This window comes from Spinacia oleracea, chromosome 5 (assembly GCF_020520425.1).
Source record: "Spinacia oleracea cultivar Varoflay chromosome 5, BTI_SOV_V1, whole genome shotgun sequence".
Classification (NCBI taxonomy): domain Eukaryota; kingdom Viridiplantae; phylum Streptophyta; class Magnoliopsida; order Caryophyllales; family Amaranthaceae; genus Spinacia; species Spinacia oleracea.
In genome coordinates this window covers 84,828,054-84,844,705 of record NC_079491.1, presented here as the reverse complement: position 1 = coordinate 84,844,705, position 16,652 = coordinate 84,828,054, and the positions used below count along the sequence as shown (strand labels likewise).

General features: G+C 36.2%; 2 protein-coding genes across 6 annotated transcripts; both read right to left on the bottom strand.

Moving 5' to 3' along the window:
• Nucleotides 1-5,533: 5,533 nt before the first annotated feature.
• On the bottom strand, nt 5,534-6,390 carry LOC110798667 (beta-glucosidase 11-like). Its single transcript, XM_022003857.1, is given in 5 exon segments — nt 5,534-5,781; nt 5,784-5,863; nt 5,980-6,067; nt 6,160-6,231; nt 6,321-6,390. Coding segments are annotated over 5 exon segments (549 nt in total). The 5' UTR covers nt 6,382-6,390.
• A 755-nt stretch (nt 6,391-7,145) lies between these two features.
• On the bottom strand, nt 7,146-13,930 carry LOC110798674 (uncharacterized). Of its 5 annotated transcripts, none has more exons than XM_056828827.1 (9): nt 13,777-13,930; nt 11,727-12,527; nt 11,268-11,531; nt 10,115-10,857; nt 9,835-10,009; nt 9,619-9,738; nt 7,883-8,020; nt 7,554-7,754; nt 7,146-7,467 (listed from the first exon to the last, which is right to left on the bottom strand). In XM_056828827.1, exons 2-9 carry the CDS (start codon nt 11,979-11,981, stop codon nt 7,366-7,368), a joined length of 1,998 nt encoding a protein of 665 aa, XP_056684805.1. In that variant the 5' UTR covers nt 11,982-12,527; nt 13,777-13,930; the 3' UTR covers nt 7,146-7,365. The 5 variants fall into 5 exon arrangements, with proteins under 5 accessions (XP_056684805.1, XP_056684806.1, XP_056684807.1 ...); XM_056828828.1 differs by having other exon boundaries at nt 11,727-12,522; XM_056828829.1 differs by lacking the exon at nt 13,777-13,930 and having other exon boundaries at nt 11,268-11,509; nt 11,727-11,863.
• Nucleotides 13,931-16,652: the final 2,722 nt, after the last annotated feature.

The following is a 16,652-nucleotide window of genomic DNA, read 5'->3' as shown; positions in this document are numbered from 1 at the left end:
AGCTTAGGGCAGCATGCAGAAAGTTATAATCAATGTTAATTTGTTGTAAGCCTAAAAGTGCCTCTAAGTGGTATTCTTTTAACAAAGCCTTTTCTGTGGGAGTAAGGGCCCGTAGCCAACGCCTAACAGTCCGTTGGAGTGAGAAAGTAGGGATCAACATGGCAAAAGCAATGAGTAATTAAAACACAGCAAAAAAAGAGAGAAGGAAATTGAGAGTGGTGGAAAATAGGGACGTATCTAGCCCCTATATATAGCTGAACGCACCCAGTGACATCCTGATCCCATTCGGAAACGTGTTAGGAAATCCGAAAGTCAAATATCACCAGGAAAAGACTTCCAGCGCCCATGGCTGGGCGCCGAAATGTTTAACGCCTAGCCTTGGGCGCCGGAAATGCAGCCCAAGGCCCAGATTTCACAAAACGCGGAACAGGAAAGGACTTAAAACCGTGTTGCTAAACACGAGGCCCTATTGCAAGTAGGATCAAGCCCAAAAGCACCTTTAGCTCCCAAATAAGCAAAAATAAACATTAAAACTTGGTCGAAACTTAGACTTGTCTCAGAAAATGCTTATGTACGCTTTTCAAATCAAAATAAATATCATGGTCATTCTTCGAAACACCAAAAAATGTGTGTCGTTAAGTCGTTGGTTTCCCAAATAAAAAAAATGTTTGTCTGTCAAAGGATTAATCCGGGCCAAGCTAAAACCGGATGTCGCCTGAAAACTGAAGTCGCACTCCACGGCTTCGCTAAAAAAGCAAACTACTATAAAAGGTCGCTCGCGCATACGTACATGACCCCAAACATGATTACAAGATGCGAAAAACGACCGACGAGCCCAAGTGCTTGGGGGCTCGCGAAAAAATATACTCCAACAAGGAGCGCACAATCAAAATCACATCCCCGGACTACGCTATACACCATCTCATGTTTGGATATCTCAAAAAAAAACAGGTTCGACCTCAGAGAAAGGTCGTCATTGACACTTGTGCATGGTCCTCTGATCAAAGACCAAGTGGTGGCAAAAATCGAGCTGTAAAGACTAGCTCAAAACCACGAAAGTAGACGGTCGCATGACAAAGGTCCGTCTAAACCCGTTGTCAACCCACGTTCAGGTTACAACTAAATCCGAGCATCCCTCGAAAGAATTCGCTCTTGCAAGAATGAATAAAAGAAATTCTCAAAAAAGAAATCACGATGAAAAAAATAGGAAACTTGCCCATCTTAGTGGGCAGGATCGCGTCACGAACCACGCGAGTCCCAAATTGAAAAACGAATTCAGGGGCGTCCACCCTCAGCGGACAGGGCTCGCCCACCCGCAGCGGGCGGGGTCTGCGTCACTAGCCGCGCAGGTCTTCAGTTTTCGAAAAATAGAATCTTCAAAAACAAAATGAAATAGGCTCGCCATCTTCATCCGGCGGGGTCTACGGCGCAAACCACGTAGGTCCTTATTTTCAAAAAATAAACACAAACAAATTTCAAAACAGATTCGTCCACTTCTATCGGACGGGGTGTCCACCCTTAGCGGACAGGCTCGCCATCTTTAGCCGGCGGGGTCTGCGTAACTAACTGCGCAGGTCCTTAGTCGCTGCAGCGATAACTCTTTTTGGTTTTCTGTTTTTCCAAAAAACGATGTGAGTAGCTTTTGGTTTTCCATTTTTCCCAAAAACGATGTGAGTAGCTTTTGGTTTTCCGTTTTTCCAAAAAAGAACGATGTGAGTAGCTTTCCTTTTTCCAAAAAAAATTCAAAGATTGGTTTTCCGTTTTTTCCAAAAAAAGAACGATGTGCTGGATTTTCCTTCGTTTTACGTCCCATAAAAACAAGGGGGTTTTCTCGTTTAGCTAACCCTGAAAATGAGAATCTTTAAAAACATTTTTACCTCGTGATTGGGCTTGGCCAGGCCCAATTACACTTTACAGCTTTGATTTCGAAAACATCTGTAGTTACTCCCAATGACAAAGTAAGGGAGTTTCTACGCACCTTTAGATCCTTCCAATGACAAAGTGAGGAAGTTTCTATACTATCAGTTGACAAATCCCAATGACACGTGAGGGATATGTCGACACTTCAAAGTGATGACCCTTAAGTCAAATGTTATCACTCGGGGGCTCGTGAGACCCTCGCAAAAACAGGTCACCATGGCTTGTGTGACGCACTCCGTCTAATACTTTGACCATCGTCTTACTCCAAGACTCAGTCAAAGTGAGGGCTAACTGTAGACACCTACTTTTGTCCCCATTCCCGAAAGGGAAGGTTCGATGATGAAAACATAAATCTCCACTTGACAACGCATCTCCTATAAAATAACGAATCCCAATCACCATTCTCATTTCACCCGAAACCTGCTATTTATAGAAACCTGTTATTTATGGAAACCTGCTAAAAATAGTAACTGCCGTAAAGGGTAGCTTCTAAAAGTGGCAAGTCATAAAAGATGAAAACCTGTCAGAATTAGGTGTTGCACTCCAACATAAATCCTAAATGAGATAGAATACTACGAGAATCCTATTCCTAATATGATTCGGAAATAAGAGTTACGTATTAATTAAAATCCTAACGAGCCTAGAGTTCGTAACAGGCCCAGACGCATTCCGTCATGAAATTGATACGCACTAAAAGACTCGATTAAGTCTCAAACACTACGGATTTCAGGAATCCGAATCTGACTAAGAAAACAGCCCAGACCCTATTTTCAACGCCTGGCTCTGGGCGCCGAAATCTTCGGCGCCTAGGCCTGGGCGCTGGAATTACCTGGGTACGTGTTTTTTCCTAATTCTTTGTGGATTAGAGCTCTGCAATTCTATCTTTCCACAAACTCTTTTCTATAAATATAGCCCAAGTTCGACGTGAAATCACAACACACAATTCATATTCTGAGTATTGACTCCAACCCCTAGCCTAAGCCTCACGCTGCGAAATTGTTCACGCGTTCTGTCGCAATCGATCCATAAATCGAACAGAACGTATCCTGTCCCATAATTTGAGATTCGATAAATAAAAAGGAGAAATAGCAAAGTCAAAGTGGTTAGTTTTCTGAGAACCGTGACGCACCTCTCAAGGGTGCGTCGTAATGTGTCCCTTTTCTATGATTTAATTGCTTTCCTCGCCCTTTTTATGAACTGTTAAACTAACTAAATCTGATTGTTCTACCACGCCTAACAAATATAATATTTTTGGGAAATTGGATTATCATGCTAGGTCCCTTAATGCAATCTAAATCAGATAATCGCGATCGGTCTAGTATTATATGTTGCATATTGCTAAAATCAACTCAGATTAGTTTAATAGTTAACGCATGTCCCTTCAATTATTTATGCTGAGCTAGTAAGGATATCCTGCCTCTGGAGTTATCGACGAGCGAGTACTCATCTCGGTAGTTACAGTCCCCCGAACCCTCAATCTCTACCCCGTGGGTGTACGTTGAGCGATCCCCACCACCAGGGATCACAAGGGAACCTACGGCCGTCGTGGTCAAACATAATTGCACTCCCTTTATGTCACGATAACCGGGTTTTGTCAGTTTTTCTCATTGTCGTTAAAAACTGAATGGCGACTCCTATATTACTAGTCAATTGGGTGTAAACTCACAGGAAATCCAATTACACTTGATTTGACAAAAAGAAGCGTCACACCCACGAGGGACGAGGTCAAGCATTAGCCTCGTGCTTTTTCGACACCCTCACACCCAGCAAAAAGGCTTCATTAAATACGGTAACATGTCTTCCTTTAATATTTGCATAATTTTTTTTTTCCTTAAGTAAAATATGATGATTTTAGTTTTAATATAGTGTTTTGGCAGAATTACCGTATTAGATACATCACAATCTTATAGTAGATACATCACTCTCCTATAGTAAATACGACGTGTTCCTATAGTAAATCCGGCATAGTTGTTTGATTCTCATACTCCAAAAATAAGGCATAGGTTCTGCAAACATGTCTGAAAGTTTATTTATTGCCTTCTGATATAATTCTTTTTAATTGCTTGTATTTTCAGTGTTTTGATCAAACACAGCTTGTGACGGAGCAACAACATTAGCCAATCCTCTGTTCATGCCTTTTGGGTGCTCTTGTTGATTGTGATAGATAGGCTGTTGGTTTCATGTCTGCGTTAACAGGGTCTGTTTTAGGTTTTCCATGGCTTGGCCTAATTGACTTATGCCCACTTGGTCACTGCTACTATGCTTCTGCGTTGGAGGGGTCTGCTACTATGCGGCTGCGTTGGAAGGGTCTGCTACTATACTGCTGTGTTGTTGGTGTTGCGCTTCTGACAGACAATCAGGATAGAAAGCAAGAAAGCATGTTGATGTGGTGAGCCACGTCTTAGGAGTTGTGCCGTCCACATCTTAGGAGTTGTGCCGTTAATTATGGCATTTGTTGATGAACTTGACTTTGATGTTTTGTAGTTTATGCTTAGCTTTTTATTTCTCTAGGTTTAGTACTTGTCTTTCTGCTTGTACTAAAGTTTTTTTGGTTTGTTTTTGTTTTGCGGGTGTTCTTTTTCACACCCTTAACATCATACTTACAATAAGGAAGTATTTACAATCTGCATTTTTATTATTATCAGTACAGTAGCAAGCTATAACAGGTACAATAGCTGGTTGCATCAGGTACACCAGCTGGTTGCATCAAGTACACCAGTTGTGTCTGGTAGCTATGAAAGAATTGTGGTTGAAACTATTGTCAGTCTATTGCTGGTAGAGAAACTAGTTGTGCCTCTAAGTTTCCTATTTGGTTGCATCAGGTACACCTAGCCACCTGGCCACTTTGCTGTAAATTGTGTTAAGCTAATCCTTCAGATGCCACAGCAACTTCTCTGGCCACTCTGTTAGGCTGACTTCGAGGTCTATTCCTTGGAATTTGTTGGTTGTTTGCATCAGCTTGTCTTTGAAATGCTTGCTTTGATTTTTGTGGAGTGTTGTTGTTGAGATGACTCGGTTTCCTTGTCTTCTGAAACTGCAAGGATGAGTGGCTGCTGCTGGTGCCGTACATTTTGATTCGACCTTGAATTGGGCATTGGACTTCCAAATGCTGCTCTAGGGAATAAATGGGAAGTTTCATATATAACTAAAGAGGGGATGAGAACATTTCGAGGCTGATTTGGAGCAGCAATCACGCGGTATATGTTTGTGAACAGCATGGGCTTATCTACTTAGCTGAGTGTTGTTAACTGTTGTTGATGGATAGTTTCTGCTGAGTTTTTTTTCTCTAGGTTTAGTACTTGTCATTCTTCTTTACTCTAGTTTTTTTGTTTGTTTTTGTTTGGCGGGTGTTTTTTTTCACACCCTTGTATTAACATTCTTTTTTACAGTTATTAATATAATACTTTAATAAAGAAGTGTTTTTTATGGTAAATAAAGTAATTTTATTAATACCAAAATTGAGCAAATCACAAATCGATACCAAGATAGGGCAGTGACAGGCAACAATGGAAAAGTATACGATCTGCTAAGATACAGTAGCAGGCTACAACAGATGCTTGCATCAGGTACAACATGATATCATACGGATACAAATATACAATAGCTGGTTTCATCAGGTACAACAACTCTTAGCATCAGGTACAACAGTTGGTTGCATCAGATACACTGCCAATAAAAAATTCATGCGCTCTCTGTGTTGCAATTTTATCTTCTGTAGAATCTGTTGAAGCAACATATTATGAGCAGCAAGATATGGCTCAGTTGTTGAATTTCCTTTCGTGCAGTTAATAATTCCGAAAGGGTAAGAACATCTACCAGGAGGTGAAGCGCCATTATCATAACCACCTAAGGCAAATATATGGGTTCATTGATAATAGTCCAATATACAACTCTATCACCAAATTCTTTAAAGCAAACATCAGCATATGCAGTGAAATCTTCTCTGTAACAACGTACACATATGAGAAATGAACTTATACAAAATAGCATTCATAAGAAACAAAAGGTTGGTGTAAGTCGGATAACAAAAGTAATTGAGGCTATCAAAGAATTGCATACATAATTCGCGCACTAAGAAAACCACCGTATTCATCCTCCAACACCTGTGGTGTATCTAAGTGCATTAATGTAGCATGTGGTTGGATCCCTACAAATTGAATTGAAACAAGTGTGTCATTTATAAGCGATAAATATGATATCCGATTCAAGTTAAACAGATCGAATAAGATAAGATTTTACCGTGGCTAATCAACTCATCAATGAGGTTGTTGTAGTATTCCAAACCCTTGGGGTTAATAGGTCCTCTGCCATCTGAAAGTGTAATTAGCAAGAAAATCATTTCGAATTGGCTCTTTGAGTTAATTGGTCACACTTATCTCAAGGATGTTACATGTTTTTACCCGGTATTAGTCTTGACCAGGAGATAGAGAATCGGTATGCATCTAATCCTATTTCTGCCATCAGTTCAACATCTTTCTGAATAGATCAATCATTCCCAACAGAACAGTTTATCAGATACACCGGCTTGTTGCATCAGGTACAACAACTGGTCTCATGTTTCTCTAGGCACTGAGCAGTACGTGGTATATACCGCTGCTGAATTTCTGAGCCGGTTGATCTGCTTCTGAGACAGAGAACAGTTTGGTCGCGCAAAATAGGTTCGTTACAGACCAGGGGAAGGGTACGAAAATAGTAAGTAAATCTTCTTGCTTCCTTAGCCAAAATACTGCTAATTTGTTCGTGCCCTTTCACTTAAACTTCAACTGTATTCACGACAGTTTTTCAATGCATTCCCTGCATTTCATGGTCATATTAGTCAATCCTCAATCCCGTCTTTCTGTTTTCCTCCCTGCAGATTTCATCTAACACCTGTTTACACTCAGTAACTAACATAATGTAGCACAAATTTCCAATTTCCTGACAATAATCCACTACAACGCAAATTTAATTGCCACTAGTTCTGCAGCTGCAGATTTCTTCTAGTACCTGTTTACTCTCAATAACTAAAGTTCGCAGTATTTTTGAATTCTTGTGATTAGTAACTTCAAGAGTTAATACATGTGAAGTCAACTTTAGTAAACACCTGTAAAGTCAACTTTGGTAACTTTTCAGCATCAAGAGTTGCACTTGAGATTAGTAGCATCAACAGTAAACACTTTTACTCAGTGAAGTCAATTTTGGTAAAAAAGCCTAACAGTATGAATATAAAATGCAGAACACCTGTAGGTACATCACAATCCTGTATATATACATCACTATCGTGTAGAGGATACATCACAACATATTATTGTTAATACATCAAGCTATGGTAAGTTTTAGAGCCTATAACGCTACAATCCAGTATAACGATTAGTTTACATCATTAACAAACTCTCAATATTACAATGAACACACAACTATGATCAACCTCAGAAGTCCATCTTCCCTGCAATAACAAAGCTCAATTCACAATTTTGCTTTCTTCAACACATCTTCTTTGACCACGTTGTACTCATTCTTCAAAATCTCACAACAATATTTTGCTCTCAAATTTCTAAGAACATGGCCCTGCAAGCACAAGAACCTAAGTTAGCTTGCACTAATAAAAGGTCTAGAAAAACATTAATATTTTTATGTGAAAGTTAATTTCTTACATCAATTTTTTTTAGGAGAGGATCCCAAGAAGTTGCTTGCCCCATATATGTTTCCATGTGTCTCATAGCAAGGACACCACTATCGACAACATAAAGCTCATTGGATTTCCATACCATTCTGATTACCCTTGGCTCAAAATTCTTTACCAAATTAGCTCTTGGATCCTTCATATCCTTCAAAAACTTTGAAAAGAACGAACCCTACAAAATGCAAAATATAATACAACAAAATATGGTTAGTAAATCCGAGGAGGCAATGTACTAGAACAAACGAGATGTGCAGGCAATCATTTCAGAAAAATTGGAAGATGAAGATTCTAAAATCTTACCATAATTGTCACGTAGCCACCATAAATTTCATTCACTTTTCCGATCAAAATCCTCTGGTCAATCACATCAACCTTGGAATACTTGAAATTAAAGCAGAGAATGACATAACATCCATCATGGATAATAGGGAAAAATGCCTGCCAAACATTTAAAATCAGCATGTGTAATAGGGTAAAAGCCTTTTAAGTAATTAATGTGTAATGAATGTGTAATGAATGAGGGCAAGTTAAGGCCTATAGTACAGGGGAACCGAGCTTTCTGAGAGTGTGATGCTGTTTGTATCAAGACCTATACGGAGATGGAAGGGCCTTATTGTGACTTTGTGCATAAGAACTATTGTAAGCTTGTGCTTCTCGTTGGTCCAGTGGTGCCAGAACTGCCTTCAGGTAAGCTTGCAAGGTTTGGAAATGTTAGTGTGTTGTATTGTGCACTTGGGAGTGAATCTTTCCTTTAAAAAGACCAGTTCCAAGAGCTTGTTTTGGGACTTGAACTCACAGGTGTGTACGTGTATAACTAATCTCAGGTATGCCCTTCTTGGCTTCCCTTAAGCTGCCTATAAAGTGCTCCACGCTCAAGTCAGTCTTACCTGAACAATTGATTTATTCCTGATCTTAACTATCCTGTGCTAACAAGAATTTTGTCTACTAAGTGTCTATGTCTTCTACTCATGACGTGCATGTGGAATATCTTGCAGAGTATATCTTGCAGAGTATTATGGACTTAAACTATCAGGTACACAAACCATATCTCGCAGATACGTCACCAAAAACTAGCAGATACGTTATCAGTAACTAGCAGATACACAGGATTTTAAGATTACGGAACCCTTCTGTTAGAAAATCTCTGATAATTCCCTTCCTCTGAACAAGTCATGTTAAGATTATGGAACCCTTTTGTTAGAAAATCTCTGATAATTCCCTTTTATCCCATCTGATTTTAAGTGGGAGACTTACGTTCTGGGGCTTTCACCTTCTAGTAATGATTACAAGGTGGTTGCTTTCGATTTCGATAGAGATGGAAATGTGTATGCAGTTTATTCAATCAGTACCAACACATGGAGGATTAAACCATGTCCCTCGAATTCGCTCCCTTTGTTTGTGTTAGAGGCAGGGGGAAACTTCCACTATATGATTCTCCTCATTTCTATCAAGGGGTTGTACATTGGATGGTGTGTGGTTCAGTACCAAAGTGGTTTTCTATAATCAACAACCCAGATTTTTTTTCTATGCATCTTAGTATTTACAAGAACAACACTCCTAACAACAAAGCTAATGCATTAGTTGACATCTCCAAGACCTGCTAGTGTGGCAAGACTTTCTAAATTTAGAGTGCTTTCTGATCACGTGTTGCCAATCAGCAGTTGATTTATTCCCACTGATCTTAACTATCCAGTGCTAACAAGAATTTTGTCTACTAAGTGTGTATGTCTTCTACTCATGACGTGCATGTGGAAGTATTATGGACTTAATCTAGCAGGTACACAAACCATATCTTGCAGATACGTCATCAAAAACTAGAAGATACGTCATCAAAAACTAGCAGATACAACATCTAAAACTAGCAGATACGTCATCATTAACAGCAGATACGTCATCATTAACTAGCAGATACAACATCTAAAACTAGCAGATACACTATCAAAATTCATTAAATATACTATCTGAAACTAAAATTATTATAAACATGAACTTGCATGTACGTTAGATAAGGAATAGATTAGAGAAAGGTAACTTACAAGATCAATATCTGAAATGGATACTTTGGAGCATTTCACCATACCGACCAATCTAATCTTAAAGTCAAGGGTACCCTTAATCATCTGCTCTCTTTGTATATGACTTTGAGTCACGTCAACCTAAGAATTCAATCATTTTGAAATACAGTAACATGTTAATCATTCTTCATTTTGAATAATAACTTATGTGTATAAGGAATAACATATACTACTTACACTAGCCGTGGCTGAACAAAAGAATCTCTTAGGTGACCCTAGCCCACGCCCTAAGTCCTTCTGATTTAATATCAGAGCCCAAATATCAATAACACTCATGCTCACCCCATCTTCCAAAAGCGATGAAAGATTATGGCGTTCAATCTTAAAATTTCCATTACTGTAAAAGATTCCACTACAACCACAAAACAAATAAAAACCAGAAAGAAATAAGTGAATTCGAGTGTGTAAGCTATAACTTATTACCAAATTAGATGCAAAAGAAAGGAAGATAACTTACTTGGAATCTCTGGCCATTAAAACATAATTGCACAACTGTTTCTCAATCTTACTCATCCTTTTAAGCACATCCACGTATCGGTCAGAATAAGGAGACCTTTGATATAAAGAAAGGTTTTTATTCTCTCTTCGAGGGGAATCTCTCCTCACTTCAAATTCTGTAGTTGTGTTATCAGTGGGATCAACAAAATTGTGGCCTCCTTTATTCTGGACCACTTTATTGTTTCTTTGCACATCCGCATCAGGTGGTGTAAAATTAAGTCCTAGGCTAAATGACGGAAATTCTGGCAGCTCTAATGGACACGTTTCCTCACAATTCTTCTGCTCCGGACTCTTGTTAGCAGATGTATTGCCTCCTTTAGTCTGGACCACTTCATTGTTTGTTTGCACATCCGCATCTGGTGGTGCAAAATTAAGTCCTAGGTTAAATGACGGAACATCAAATTCGGGCAGCTCTAATGGACATGTTTCCTCACAATTCTTATGCTCCAAACTCTTGCTATAAGACTTTTCAACATGATCAATTTCATCGAGAACTCCAGGTTGTCTAAGAAAAGCATCAAAGTCACTTACATCTGCTTGTATCTTAGAAATTTTAGTGAACGCCTCAGTAGCATCTCCTTGTATCTTCTTTATGTTTTCAGTGCCTGGAAAATCCTTGTCAGCTTTTACAATCACTTCTCCTAGCTCAACAAAATTGTGTGCTATCTGGTTGGTCATGGAGACAATCTTCTTAGCGAATTCCTGAAATTGGGGAGGTTGAAGAACTCTAAATACGGCAAGTGTACTACCCAAAAAAAAACATAAAGAGAATGCATAACAAGAAATGTAGTACAATAGTAAACAAAGATTTCTCAGTAACTTTTATCAAGGAAGAGAAAAGGTCCAGCAGAACGGAGTTTATTTGCAGGGTAAGTTTACAGAGTTACAACAATCAATTCTATAATTTGAAGAAACCAACATTAAATTTCCACTGACAGTTCATACTACATAACCAGTAGAAGATACATTAGTAAACAGTACAAGATACATCAGTAGACAATAGGAAATACATTCGAATATACGAGTAGATACATCAGTAAGCAGTAGCAAATGTAAATACGGCAAATGCACTGCTAACTATATTGTTAAAACTTACTATAAGAAGATCATACCTTTTTAGATGGATGGGAAGTATCAAGCTCTTCAGCAGATGGCAGATTTAATAAATGAGCAACTTTTCTTTTGAGATTCTTTTTCTTAGTGTCACTCGATTTAAGATCATTCAAAGAAGGCACAATTCTTCCTAAACCAAAACTTCCTGCCTTTAACTCCTCTGTGATTCTTTGTCCTATCGCAGATGCATTCAAATATGAAATAACCGGAATCTTCCTATCAACTTGGCCTGACATAAATTCTACTCTATCAAAGTAGAATAGCTGTTAAACCTCCAAAAAAAAACAGTTACAATAGTTCATGAATAAGACATATAAGTAACTCATAACACACATAATAATAAGAATGAGTTCCAAAACATAAACTATCATAAAAGGATAATTTTGTACGATGATGGATAATAAGAATGAGTTCCAAAACAGAAACTATATTATATAAGTGTGTGTATGAATAATTACCATGAGAAATATCACAGAACCCTTGAAATTAGCAGTTGGATTTTCTCTCCAACACACCACGGCCTCTACTAACTTTTTCAAGGTATACTGACACCAATTCAACTGACTTATCTCATTTGTTCTCATCAAAGAAAACAATATCTTATAATTGCACTTTGAACTTTTATGACCACTCAAACAACTTGAAACAACAAATACCACAAAACTCCTCTTAAAATCATCACCAGATCCAAGCTTCAGAATCTTATGACACATTTTGCTTGTTTCATATATCCCTCCACTTATTCAGTAACACACTAAACTCCTCAGTATCATTATCACTTCTTGCTTCCTTCACAACTTTTGCACCCATTGGAAGACCAAGAGTCAAATGCACATCCTCCACATCAATATTTAGTATCCCATCTTGTAGATACAAAGTGCGGCCATCTGGTTCAAAATTCTGAACAAGCCAAAGGTTTAGCTTAGAGTACAACTCTCCAAAACCTAGAGTAAGTAAAGAACCAAACCCAATGTTCTCGACAGCTTTTCGTTGATTAGGATCCAGGTCTTTGATCATGTAGGAAAGACTAGCAAGAGACATTCGAGTACAAAGAGTACTTTGACTTTGTGTGTAGATGTTTGGTGCGGCTTTCTCGATTGTCGTGCTTTTACAAACACGCGGCTTAGACACTTCAAGAGTTTTCACTTGTGTTTTCCTTGGAGCTTTTACAACATAGGTACTTAATTCAAGTCCCCTTGAATCATTCTCTTGGCCAAATTTGTTAATCTTTTTGTCACGCATCTTTCCAATCCTCTACACTAGATACATGCCATAGAGTGAGAGAACATATCATTAGAATCAATCATATTCAAGTGAATAACATTAAATCTAGATAACAATACGAAATATAAGAAACCAAATTCAGAACATCAGTAAACAGTAGAAGATACATCAGTAGACAATAGCAAATACATTAGAATATAATTGTAGATACATCAGTAGATAATATGGAAGGTAATGATGCAAGGTTGTACAAGAGTCAAGGAGAATCATGGATATTTCTTCTATGAACATCAACAAACCTATATTCTACATAAACCAGCATCAGGATTCATTAGCTTATCAAAATCTATGTACTCTTCATTTTGTCCTACCTCAAAAAACAATATAGTAGTTCATGCTAACCTACTACTCTTTTAGGCATTCTTATTCAGCTATACAGAGTACTAAACATTGATTATAGTTTAGTAGTTCACATTCTCTCACAAACAAGATTACAAATCATCTTGTTTCAGCAAACAAGATTGCCAGTTAGTATAAATTCTCTCTTCTTGCGCCTACGCGGCTAGGTTACAAATCATTTTTATGAGGCAGTGGGGTTAGAATTGTGGATATGCCAAAGACATAAATAATACTACCAGTTCAATGATATTCCAGCACAGTGGACCATAAACTTAATCACCTTTACCGTTATATATATGCATAAAAATATGGCAAAGTTAAGATCAGTTGCCAGTCTCAATTGTTATGATTATAATCCTGCATAGACCTAATCATCTTCATCATTTCTCAAGCAAAGATACATCAGTACACAATAGGAAATACATAAGAATATACAACTAGATACATCAGTAAGCAGTAGCAAATAATCTACTAGGATAGGTTTTCCATCGATTAAAACTAAATTAAAAGGAAATCAAACAAAAAATAGCAACAACAGCAAGTTATATATCAAAACTCAGTGCCAATTCTATACCTAAAGTGAACATTTAAAATTGAGAAAATCACGAACTTAATTAATTAAGCATCAATTTATCAATAGCAAACAAACAACTGGGGAAACAACACCTAACGGCAAAATCTAGCACAATTTGCAAAAATAAATGAGATAAAATGCAAATAATTAACAACTACAGATTAAAACAACAAGTAACTTCTAATTTCGAATTCATAAAAACAAATCAATGTCTGAAAAGTGCTAATTATCAACTAATGGAAAATGCGATTGCAGAAAACCAATTACCAGCTACTGGATATGCGATTGCAAAAACTAGGTGAAAACCGAACCTTATATTCAGCCTCTGAAAATAATTTGATCGATTACACAGAAATTTGATCGCAATTTAGATCGATTATCATCATCAACTCTTCGAACAGGGAGCAAATTGGCAGGGAAGAAAGGACAAAGGAGAGTTTTCCCTTTTTTTGGAAACCGTCGAGAGTAAATTGGAAGGAACAGGTGGACGGGAAGTTTTAAACTCATTAATGACGCGCGTTTTATTTTCGTCCGTAGGATTTAATTGATCGACGGCCCAGATTACTTCTCACCTTATAAGCACTTCTCACGTGAGCCTAAACATATATATATATATATATATATATATATATATATACACACATATAGGAGGCATATTTAGGAGGCATATTTGCTGAAATATTGCCACGTAAGAAATCAAATGGTTTCGGCCAATGAAAAATAAGATTTTATTTTTAAATTTTTGAATTAAAAAATTCGAGTGTCACGTAGATAATTAATTAGGTGTCATATAGATATTTTAATTAATTCATTATTAATATATACAACTCCATCTACAATAAAACACTCTAATAATTAAAAAATAAATCTAAAATAAAATTCATCAAAAATCAAACACTAATCTAAAATAAAATTCAATCCAAAATCAAACAATAATCCAATATTAGAGCGTCACGTAGGAAATATAATGGTTTCGCCTAATGAAAAATAAGATTTCGAAATTATTTTTGAATTAAAAAAGTCGAGTGTCATGTAGATAAATAATTAGGTGTCAGATATTTTTATTAATTAATTATTAATATTACGCATATACAATTTCATCCAAAATCAAACACTCTAATAATTAAAAAATAAATCTAAAATGAAATTCAATTCGAAGTCAAAAACTAATATAATGAAAGAAAGGGATGAGAAAGGAAGGGAAGAGAAGAGAAGTAAGAGAAGGGAAGAGAAAGGAAAGGAAATAAAATATATTTTTCCATGTTTGGTATAATGAAAGAAAGTAATAGTAATCCCATATTTAGTACAACATTAGTAAGGAAGAGAAGGAAAACGTGGGTTTAGGAATTAATATTTTGTTTGACATATTTTATTTTCTCTTTCCTCCTAAATTCCTCCAATTTTGGGAGGAAAGGAAAGTGAAACTTTTATAAAGGGAGATTTCCTTCCAATTCGCTTCCATTCCTTCCACTTCTCATACGAAGTATAATTTTTAGAACCAAACACAAGAAATATTATTTTTCCTATCCCTTTTTTTCCTTTTCTTTTCCTTCCAATTCCTCCTGGCCAAATAAAGCCTTAAGCCCTGTTCTTCTGAACTTTGTTTGGCTGAATTGAACTAAACTCAATGGAGATAAACTGAACTGAACTATAAACAATAAATAATAAATAATAAGTAATAAGTAATAAGTAATAAGTAATAAGTAATAAGTAATAAGTAATAAATAATAAATAATAAATAATAAATAATAAATAACAAATAACAAATAATAAATAACAAATAATAAATAATACGGATTGATGCAACCATTCCCTGTGTGGAAGGTTGCTTTTCATAACTGTTAAATAGTTCGACTTCATTCACTACTCTCTGCATTATTCAATTCATACTCTTTGGAAAGCAGTTAAACTAATGACTTTCAGAAAACTTTCACTTCCCTGACCTCTCCCTTTTAACTCTAATGATTTTTTTCAATGCTAAAATAATGTATTACTTGGCAGGTATATCATTGTGGCGTATGATCGAAAGTTAGAAACTTGAAGCACCATGTATGAATCGACTTGGACAGAGTGTGAACTACGGAGTACATTTCTCTTGTGTAATTATTGTATCCAAATCGTTGTGCTATTACAATATTATAATTACTTTTCTTACATACATAGATTTTTTGATTGATGTAATCGTTGTGATTAGTTAACTATTAACTTAGATTGCAAAATTGACCTATAGAATGACCTTGACATTTTTAAATATGAACTTTGCGAATTTTTTCTTGCCTAATATTTGTTATGATTAGTTTTGTAATAATACAATTTTAAGTTTTTATATAATTTTGCACGCATCGCGTGCATATAAGACTAGTATATATAAGGGAACACTTGAGGTCAATTTAGTAATTGCACTTTTTGTGCCCCTCTATGGAATAGACTCAAAAATCCTCTACTATTTTATTTTTTAATTCAATTACAAACCTAATTATTAAATGCATGCAGTAACAAATCAGTAAACACGGAAAATAAACGCCTAAAATAAACTAGGTTACTGACAATCATATAATCTTTGATCGAGAATCTTTAAATCATGAAAGAAGTTAAAGTTAAGGAAAATCCACCTATAATCTTACATTACTGATAATCAAACTATTAAAAAATCATATACAAAATTATTACAATTGCCAAAATTATTCTACTGTAAAATATTACAATTCCAATGAAGTAATTTCACATCAAAAAAATTTCAATTCCAATTGCATAATTACTGATTACCAGAGAAAGAAGGAAAAAAAAGTCAATAAGATATCCGAATAAAATATGAAATAACGGTAAAATCTCACTAATAAAGGAGATAACACAGAAAAATCAAAAGAATACCAAAAATGTAGTCCATTAATAATTACAAAAATTACCAAAATACGGAAGAACTAATTATAGAATGACCCAAAATTTACAGATGCAATCACAAAATTAATAAAATAAAAACAAAAAGTGTTAATGCATCAGAGAAAATTACGTAATTAGATTTTTTTTGGAAAGTCTTAATGCATGAAAGAGGAAAAAGATAAGTATTATTTCCCTGAACTCAAGAGCTTGACCACCGTCAAATTATATAAAAAACTAATTATGTAATTGTAGGCTAGATAGTAGGTAATGTCTAATCTTCTATATAACTAGCTTGTGAGCCCGTTCA

Bases quoted from the DNA above. Each gene is read 5' to 3' on its own strand.
- LOC110798674 (XM_056828827.1), bottom strand. From the start codon at position 11,981: ATGTGTCATAAGATTCTGAAGCTTGGATCTGGTGATGATTTTAAGAGG. The intron at 10,858-11,267 runs GTATGATCTTCT...CCCCAATTTCAG, and splicing joins CTTCCCATCCATCTAAAAAG to GAATTCGCTAAGAAGATTGT. The intron at 9,739-9,834 runs GTAAGTAGTATA...TTGAATTCTTAG, and splicing joins TTTGTTCAGCCACGGCTAGT to GTTGACGTGACTCAAAGTCA.